Source organism: Strongylocentrotus purpuratus, unplaced genomic scaffold (genome assembly GCF_000002235.5).
Source record: "Strongylocentrotus purpuratus isolate Spur 01 unplaced genomic scaffold, Spur_5.0 spur5_contig_841, whole genome shotgun sequence".
NCBI classification, from domain to species: domain Eukaryota; kingdom Metazoa; phylum Echinodermata; class Echinoidea; order Camarodonta; family Strongylocentrotidae; genus Strongylocentrotus; species Strongylocentrotus purpuratus.
The window spans coordinates 136689-147260 of record NW_022145548.1 but is presented as its reverse complement, the minus strand read 5'-3'; the positions used below and the strand labels follow the sequence as shown (position 1 = coordinate 147260).

General features: G+C 34.7%; 1 protein-coding gene across 1 annotated transcript in view; it reads right to left on the bottom strand.

Moving 5' to 3' along the window:
• Window positions 1-3894: 3894 nt before the first annotated feature.
• LOC115925393 overlaps window positions 3895-10572 on the bottom strand; it is a 12443-nt gene continuing 5765 nt past the window's right edge. Inside the window, exons 7-11 of the mRNA XM_030989116.1 lie at window positions 10253-10348; window positions 9073-9305; window positions 7750-7803; window positions 5768-5906; window positions 3895-5235 (exon numbers count right to left, since the gene is read on the bottom strand). Coding sequence (XP_030844976.1) covers window positions 5166-5235; window positions 5768-5906; window positions 7750-7803; window positions 9073-9305; window positions 10253-10348 — 592 coding nt within the window. The 3' untranslated portion in view covers window positions 3895-5165. The remainder of the gene's footprint in view (window positions 5236-5767; window positions 5907-7749; window positions 7804-9072; window positions 9306-10252; window positions 10349-10572) is intronic.

Here is a 10572-nt window from a genome sequence, read left to right as displayed (position 1 = left end):
TGCCTTATTTCTTGGGTTTTGACACGATTGTGAAGAGTAGTGCTTATCAATGAGATTTAAACCTATTGAGGCTTCATGCACGAATAAATATGATCCATTGACATGTCGTGGGATCTTTGTGTGTGCAATCTAGTTCTTCACTAGAAATAATAATGATGATTGTACAATATATGTAGACGACACTTCACCCAACTATGGATCACATGGTTCAAGTCCCGTTGCAGCAATAACGTCCTTTGGCAAAGACATTAATCTACATTTACCACTCTCCACCTACGAGTTCATTAGATACCCGGAATACTCCCCAGGGTGTGGAGCGTGTGCACTATCATGTTCGGATTAGCAATTGAATCCTTTAACCGGGATGATCATAATTACAACATAAAGCGCTCAGAAACGTAATATCAAGCGCTATCCGAACTTGAATATTACTATATATGAACGTGCATGGGTCAATAGGAGGATAAGCAAGAAATCAAGTGGAATACAATGTGCTTGATCCAAGGCACGTTCAGGTATGGCGCGGTAAACCACCGCATAAAAGCAGCGGCATACTTATAACATGTAAATGAATGGCGTACATAATAATAATAATAATAATAATAATAATAATGAACGTTACTTGTATAGCACATATCACTAACACAAAAAAGTTCGTATGCTCTTAATAGGAAAGAAGGAAATAGAGATAGGGCAGAATAAAAATAAACATTTATGCCTGATATGGGAGTTGTTGCTACCTTGTTTGGCGTTCAACAATAAGGGATAGAGCAACGTCGATCTGGCGCTGCTCAGTGGCTGCCGGGCTCACGATCAATTGGGCAAAAAGAATTTCCGTTTCTTTTTAAGTCTACAGGATCACACAGAACTCGCTCTCAACTATCAATCATCATTATTTAATAAAATTTGGATTGGACTATTAGGCTATTATTATTATTATGATTACATGAAAAAAATTAATTACAAACAACGATAATGATACGCAATGATATACATAGTATGCATGCCTGGTTGCTATCTGATTTTGCAAAAAGTAAAAATTTAAAGTAGAATAGATCCTGAAGAAGATGCATGTAAATTCTTTCAAAACAAAACAAAGTGTGGATTTGAAACTTTAGAACAGGGATATGATTTGAATTATATGAAATTTATGTTCTTTCCATGCAGATATTAATATGCAATACATATAAAGTTTGTCTGCTTTTGATATAAATGTAGTTATTTCTCTTCTTTGAGATACATTTAGTTAATGAATAAATAGAATGTGTTAAAACGGTGTTGCATGTAAATTATATGTGAAAATGGTAATGATATTTATTTGAGTCTTTTCTTTGATCATGTTTGGCTTATATATTGAAATTAATAAAAATTCATCTTTTTGAAGCCAGAAGGGCGTTAACTCATATACATGAACAAAGATTTAAAGCCCTTCCGGCTCTCAACAGCAATATTTCCTCTTTGGTCATCATGGATGTTGACGTTTCGCTCAATTTTCAAGATTTTGCTGTATTTAAATATTCTGTCGAAGTCCAGCCGAACGTGAACGATGCCAAATGTTGTCTCCGAATTATTATTTTGTTTTTGTTTGTTAATAAAGTAAGTCACTGTTCTGTATAAAGCTTTGAGAGTATCATAAACGAATATGTCATGTCACTCATAGAGGTGCATACTCTTGAAAGCTGAATGTATTTATCTGAATATCTGCAAAATAGGGCCAAATTTTGATGAAAGATTCTCTTGCCGAGGCGCTATCAGTAGACACGCTTTTCTAGATGATATCGTTTGCATGGAGGCACTTGCTGCTTCCCTAGCTGCGCTGTTGGTTGTCGCATCGGTTCCTCAGTCTGCGAAGTGGAAATTAGACATTGGGTCACGCACTGTTGGCAAGTTGACCATGAGATGGCGCCATGCAATAAACTACACTAGGACAGAAATTTCATCAGTTCAGTATTGCTTTATAAGACCTGCATTAGAGCATTTTAAGTTGCTTTTTTTCATAAGAGTGTGTTTCATTTGTATGCCTTGGCTCATACATGTTTGTACAATGTATATAGTACAATGTTTATTTGTGATTGTATATTAAAGAAAATAAAGAAAAAGAATGTCATGAATATATGGATCTTATCTATGTGTGAATTTTGTTATCTATGGGTATAGTTCGCATACTATATCCAATATATATTTATCTATTTCTTAAATGTATTTTCTGATCTTTTTTAATGTGTTGATCAAATTTCACAGGAGATAAAGAAAAATAGAGCCAATTAGTTTCATGATAATCTTGGGGTTTTAACTAAAATATCAAAACTCTGTCACCTTACTTTAGGGACTAATTACTACCAATATTGGTACTATTACTAGGACAAGTTACATTTAAGTTTTACAGGGCAGATACAGCACAGAGATTGGAAAAACAATATTCAGGAGAAACCATGTTTCATGTTCCAGAATGGGACTATTTATTAATATACAATTATATGCAATTATATAAATGTAAAAGATAACAATATATCAAGATGATGATAGAAAAATTGCTTTTGAAGGAAAAGTGCTTATCGGTACATACATTTGTACATACATCTACAAATGAATACAATGTACACATTTCAAAGGAACAAAGTGAACTTCATAAACGAAAAATACTGATATTTAGGAGCAGAGATCACTAGTTCCATCAGATGAGCATCGGAAGTAGAAATGGAAGCTTTTTAAACAAATCAATCACACAAAATTATACTGCAATGTAAAACATAAATAGGACCCGATACATCACGCGTGTATACCGCGTACATCATGAAAATTCTCCTTTAATTTATTCCAAGATTATGCACTTCAATCATTGCACCACAACACATCGGACGGAACTGCTTTATTTCATCTCGTTTTCTCTTTAAAATTAATATATCATGATCAAGATATGGCCAACTGAATATTCAATTTATGAAAAATTGAAGGAACAGAAAATCCTGTCCAAGTAAAAACTATATTCTAAATCTCTGCTCAGATACTTTCAACATTAATTATAGATTGAATTGAGAGCAGGGAAAAATAACTTCTAAAATACATTATGCATTCATCTAAAGTATTCTATTATACCTTTAAAATATTACAATTTTAATCGAAATATTAAATACATACACCAGCTGCATAAAACTTGTATCCTTATATTATCTTATTACAAATAAATACCAAGTTGTCTATAAGAACAGGAACAGAATAAATAATTTATTTAGATATATAGTAGGAGGTAAAACTGGTCACTTAAATGATATTTCATACTTATAATGATCACTATGGGTATACTTAAAATATAACTAAATGCAGATACTACATGATTCTAAATTGTTTATCTCTCACTTGTATGAATGCTATTTGACATAACATATATTCTTGTATCATGAACCTTTAAGTTGAATACTAAGCTATGAAAATAAGAACTATGTTTTCTATTTATATATCATAGATCCATTTCTTACTCTTCCAGTGTTCTTTCTCTCTCTCATCTATTTCTACATTTCCATTTTTCTTCTCCTCTTTTCTTTCAGTATGTTGAATAATCATTATCTTGCACTATCTCATTTTTACTACACTATATGTACATGTAGTATTCTCTCCTATTAACTCACTTTCTAATCCTGCTTTTCTCTTCTTTTTCTCCCTTGCTCTTGACTCCCTTCCGGCTCTCTCTGTCCCTCTTCCTCTTTCTCATTCTTCTCCTCCTCTTCTTTCTGATTCTTTCTCTCTCTCTATCTCTCACTCACACTCTCTCTCTCTCTCTCTCTCTCTCTCTCGCTCTCTCTCTCTCTCTACCTCTCTCTCCAATGGAATAATACATTAGAGTAGCTTCAATGTATTAAAAAACTAAATAAACACTACAATGCCTACTACCTCAACAACCCTGGAATGTTCTTATCTTTAATACTTATACTTAGAAATAAATTGTGCTCCCTGAGGACATATACATAGAATATATTTTACAACTCACTCCTAGATCCTAATCAAATTATTACGTGTGAAGAGGCAAGTGCGCCTATCTCTGTGTACACGTTAGAGTATTAAAGCCTATTAAACTTGGGGTTTATTTGTCAGCGGTGACCCAAAACAATCTTGAAATTAATTATTTTTACATCAAATAAAAGAGGATCTAGGAGTTTCATTGTACAATGTATAAAACAAACTTTGAATGATGCACGTTTCGTTCGTTGGTTACAGGATCTATCAGCTCTTGTTGAGGCTTTTATGCACCTCATGTACTCAGCCTGATGGCTTAATTTGTACGATAGATGCGCACAGCCTTGACTCAAGTGCGGATAGATCGTATAATGAACTTATTCGCATGCATCATTTGTATACTATATAAAACCACAAACCATCATGAATTGTTTATGCTTGCCCGAGAAACTTACATCCTGCAAGTTCCAATGTTGTGTTCTAGCGACAATAAACTTTTAGCAATTCTGGACCATTCACGAAACTTGCCAAAGATTAATTCTCTTGAAAGCTTCTGCTTTTGAAGAACACTACCTGAAAACCAAACCACTACAGTGACATCAACTCACAAAAGCTATGACAGTATATTTAAAAAAACAAAATTAAGGTACCCGGAAGTCTTTTCCAAACTTCCTTTCAAAATGAGTATCTAGAATATCCTATCACAACTAAAATTGAAGTACATTAAAATACAAATTTTCAAAATATCAATGCAAATAGAACACTGAATTACTCAGGAACCTAATGCATCATTGAAATACCATGGTAATTTTGTTCTAAATTTATTCTCTTTTTAAATTGCCAAAACAGTGATTTTGAGGAAGAAGATCATTTTAAATCATCATTATCTGTGTGAGAAATATCACATTTCTCTGATTCAGTTTCATTTTCATATACTGCAAACCAATGACACTGTCTATATGACTGTTCTAAATTTCAACAGAAATCATACAAAAGCAGGCAAAATCTTGGAACTGTTAAATTTCATTGTTAGGTAGCTAGGAAACAAGTAAAATAATCTTTAGAGGGGATAATAATTTTGTTTACCTAGTAACACGTTGGGATACCATTACAATGCTGATAATCCGGTAGATTATGTGCCGTATTAAAATGTTCCTCTAGAAGATGGTTCTCTAATGATGATGGGTGTGGTCTTGGAGGAAGGAGCGATGGTGTCACCTAGCAACAGGGGGTGACATCATCCCTGAATGACCGCTCCTTAATCTGGGGCCATGGAGGGCATGTCTAGAAGAAGAAGGAAGAAAAGAAGACGATAATCAGGATGAGATGTTAGATAAGATGGCAACAACAAATTACAGCGGACAATATAAACTACTGCTCTTTACTCTGTTTTCCAGACTACAAAACCGGTATTTCTAAATTTCCCCCATTTAATAATTTTCAAATTTCTAATATCATGTTTTGTTTTTATTCTGCTCAGTGTGATGTTTTGACTTTGACAGCTGTTTTACTGTTTGTATATCTGTACAAATGTCTTCATGACAACATCTGATTTGTTTAAAATATAATTCAAACAGATAGATACTCTTAAAGGTTTCCTACATTGACATAACAAGATTAATAATTTTGATGATGTGACAACCACACAACCTACATGAACATATATACACCAAAACAAGCTTCTGGTGTATTTTGTATCAATGATGACATACATTTCAATGATGAGAATATAATTAATTTATCAAAGATATTTTAATACCGTCCAGTGTCCAAACCGAGAGAGAGAGACAGAGAGAGATGTGTGAAAGTCACTTACGATTCATGTTTGTGTGAATAACGGAGGGAGACGGGCTTGGGGTCTGATTCTTTACCACAGTCATTGCAGAATGGAACTGATTTAGCACCTGGAGATGATGACAAATGTGAAAGGGCCTCAAGCTTCCGTACAAAGGCACCTGAACAGAAACAATAGAAATTCAGTTCACATTTGCTACGTAAGGCGGACTCGGCATATTTAGAAACTCATCAATAACTAAATGGAACTCACTCTTAAAACTCTTAATACCACCCCCATGAGGTACATTCTTATTAATATCCATAATTAAAATGGAAACTTCAAAATATTTCCCTTACATACTGAAATTCACATTAGAACTACTACAAACGCCAAATGACTACAACGTATATCATTTGTAAGAAGTTTTCAAGAATTGTTCAAATCTCTTCATGAACTTCAAACTTGTGCATTGCAAGAAAACAAAAAATGACAAGTTATCAAAAGTGCAGATTCAGTGATTTTTATATTGTAAGTAATCTTTTCTGCAGACACAGACTCTAATTCAACGCTTTACCACAGTTACTATTTAGAGCCTTGAGCAGAGCCTAGCTACTGTCCGCTAGTCTCTCTGGCTGTGTCAAATGTCCACAGCAGCTATTAGTAAAGGGCATTATGTAGTAATCTGGCAGGTTAGTCTCACACTCACAGTGCAGACACTGTTAAGCAAAGCGACTGACAAGGGGTGGGGGGAGGGGGAGGGGGAGGGGGATGGCCTTGAGTTAATACCTGTATTAAAGTATAAAATGGTATGAACAGTTTTGTGAAGGATCTCAAAGGGTAGAAGCCGATGTGGGGGGGGGGGGGGGGCAAGGCAAGGGTAAAGGATTGGGGCATAATAATGAGGGATTGAGAAACAACAATAAAATCACATCAAACATTTCATTCCGACAATTAGGACATACATCGTTACATACTTCCTACTACCTGTGTGAGAGCACATTACTTGCTCAGTGAACGGGACCTTTTCGTTTTCAAATCTGAGGACCAAATAAAACAAGCAGGATGATTCGAAACTAACCACTGTGAATTACTATTAGTGAGGGTGACGTTACATGTCATAATTATAGTGAGAACATAATAAAAACAAAATATCCTACCACTTAGCTTATTGTGGTGGAAAGTGATAGAAACAGACTTAATATTCTTGTATTTTCAGTTTGTCTTCTCCTCCGTCAGTGACCAAATGATAGAGAACAATGTTGTGTTCACAATCATTTCCAATTTTGATAATCATTATGATAATCAACATGCCTTCTTTTTCTTTTCTTTTTTGCCATGTTAAAGAGGAATATATGGCTGTAATCAAAATAAGTCTATGGCAGTAGACTATTATAAATTTTCTACCGGTAAAATAAAACATGGTATGTAACTATTAAGATACATCTAATCGTACTATTAACTGAAAATAAAAATTCCGGAAATCACTTGTTTGTTAGTGCTCTTAAAAAAAACAAGCATAATTGATACAAATATTTATGGCTAATAAAAGCTGATATGATCAAGGTATTAAACAAAGCTTTAGTATTATGAGTATGAGTTTTATTGACAAATCTCAAGACAACTTACTTTTATTGTTAGCTTTACAAACAAAACAAAGCAGTAATTATAACTAACAGCTACTGTTAACAACATTAAAAGTTAAGGTAGCACTGCTAATTGTTATCAAAATATACAATTTTAGTTGGAGAACTATAATCTAGCCTTTCGAGTGTTACTGCTTTGTAAAGAAATGGTACTTTTCAATCGCACACAGCCTCAATTTCTAAACTGTTAGCTCTACAAATAAAACAAAGCTGTGAGTATAACTAACAGCTACTGTTAAAAAAATTAACTAATAAGATAGCAATGCTGTTAAATTGTTATCAAAATAGACAATTTAGTTAATAGAAAACTATAATCTAGCCTTCAAGTGTTACTGCTTTGATATAGAAATGGTAGTTTTCAATCGCACACAGCCTTACGATCAATTTCTGGACTAGTATAACAGCGTGCGAGCCTTAGATTGGCCGGTAAGACTACAAAATGAAGATGAAGAAAGATTGAAGGACATACATAATTTGTGAGAAGAGTATCTCACAATTATATAAACTAAAAGGAGATAATGACACTATGAACTACATGTACATGTGAAGAAGTTTTTAAGTATACCGTGCGAGGAGATATGTATCTCATAATGACACATGTATGAAACTCTAAGTTAAGACTATGAAATAAAAATGAAGATCATTATGACGTTTGAAGAACAGATATATATCTTAATGAGTAGTGCACTACTCTCAATAAACTATATACTTTATTTGTGGAATGAGAGGACGGATGTGAAGGTGATTGTGAAACAAGATGATGTTCTTTTACAAGGAAAATGATACAGAGTAAAATGGAGAACACATATGTCATGAATTGCAGACATGTAAAATGAAAATTACAAATAACAAATGGGTCATCGTTTCAATTTGGAGAAAAGAGAAAAAATGTTATATAATGGTCCAATGTAAAGTATAGATAAATCAAAAGACTGTAAATCATGAAAATGGAAAACTAAAATATGAAATCGGTTGATCGCTAGGTTACAAATTTGAGTATTGTCTACAAAATGAAATGATTGATTGTATTAAAATATGAATAATGTTGTTAATATCGTATCATCTGCCGAAAGCTCGAGGGGAATCAACTCATATCCTGTGACTCGGAGTCGACGCCCTTATGCTTCTCAACAGACAATATCTTCTGTTAAGAGCCAGAAGGGCGTTTCAAACTCTGTGTTTGAATATATGAGTTAAAGTAGTCACCCGAAGAATCAAATGTGTTTTGAATTGATGCAAAATTCATATCATTGCAAAGGGGAAGCCTTACTGATCAAATACAACAACTTCCCTCTTCAAAATATGTTTGGAGCCCGCAGTAATCATCTCTCAATAATGTTAATTTTGAGACCCAGATTTTCTGCCTTCAGCTGTCCTCCGTAGAGCGTCAAGATTCGGGACGTCACATGCGAGACACACAGCCACAAATTGCATTTTACGCCTTTCCATGATATCTATATGATTTTTCAGCAAATTATTCGTGTTTTTCAAGAGAAAATCTTTCCATCCATATATGATTTTTCCATAATTATCAGTTGTCATGAATGTTCTTTGGGTGACTACTTTAATGTCCTTGTGGATCTGGGCACAAAATGTTTTTCTATTGAATATGTAATGAAAATCACAGAATTACAGGTAAATGTATGCAAAACAAATTCACTATTCAATGGAATTTTCAAAATACTTTGATGGAAAACTTACTTCTGTCTTGTAAGCTGGCAAGCGTGTTTCCCCTGGGAAGGAGAGGGGTGGGTAGATTGACGGGCTGGGTGCGGAATTGGGTGGGGATGAACTGGTAACTATTGGCCCCGCCCCCAGACTTCTTGTTGCTAGGGAACTCGGGGTCATAGGTCGATGTCTGAGCGCTGGCCGGAGGGGGCATGTTGTGGGGGCCAGGGGCTACTAGTCTTGCTAGATTCTTCTTGAGGGTGGGCCTGTTAACATAAAACAATTTTAGACAGTGAAGGCTCGTTCAGATATGGCGCGGTGATCCACCACAGTTTTGTTACATTCAAATGAATGGAAACTGCGCGTATTCACTGAGCTCTGTGTGTTACAAGATACAGAAATATGATGTATTTTGCACTTTGCGTATTCATCATGAAAATAAAAGCTATCAAGGTTTGGCCACGTCATATCTGACCAAGGCATAAAGCAGGAAGCCAGTGAGAATTGATCAGAGGGCCTGAAAACTGCCTAGAAATGAGGTATCTTGTACACAAGAGCCATAAACTATGGCTTGAAAATAACTCGCCAGGGCCTGAATTTAGACTTTTGCCTGAAAACTGGCATCCCTGATAAAGGTTTCTAAATCAAATGTGCTTTATTTTATTTGAGTAGCCTTTTTAAAGGTTTGATGGCGGAACTTGATTTCCATCTCCATATATAGGCCACCTGTCTATAGTGGTCACCCATATATGAATCACCTCCCTCTAGGAGGAAACATGTGTCGAAGAACCTGTCTAGAAAGACCAATTTTCTACAAAGGCCCCTGTTTGTGTTTCCCATGGGTGGCCTTCAAAAATAGACAGATTTGACTTTGACTGTAACTGGAAAACCTGAAGAATTCTCGAAAGTGGACTAACTTTAGTCCATGGTTTAATCCACCGACTAAGTATGGAACGCCAAGTGTCCATATGAATATATTTTTGAATGATTTGATATGTCCCTAAATAACCATGATAACATAATGACATCATAGTTATATTGTTGTTTATTAATTATGTTATTACATTTTATTTTAATTTAGTGACAGATAAAATTATTCAAAAACATATTCATATGGACACTTGGCATTCCATACTTAGTTGGTGGATTAAACCATGGACTAAAGTTAGTCCACTTTCGAGAATACCACCCAATCATTTTCCTGCTTCCTTACCGATGGCTTGAGATGAAGGTGTTGGTTCTCTGATAGAAGGAGCCATGGTCAGCTAAGATGCTACGTGATGGCAAGGCGTGATCCATCAGTGGGTTCCTGCATAAGAAATAATTAGTCAACAATCTTCAATCAATGATCTTCAATCAAGCATCTGATTTATCAAAGGATTTGATTGATGAAGATTGAATGAGATTAGCAAGTTTATGTTAGTGGGTAATTCATGCACATACAAAAAGTAACTCAACAATCTTCAATCAAAAATCTGATTTACCAAAAGAATTGATTGTTGCAGATTGAATGAGATTATGTCAAAGATTCAT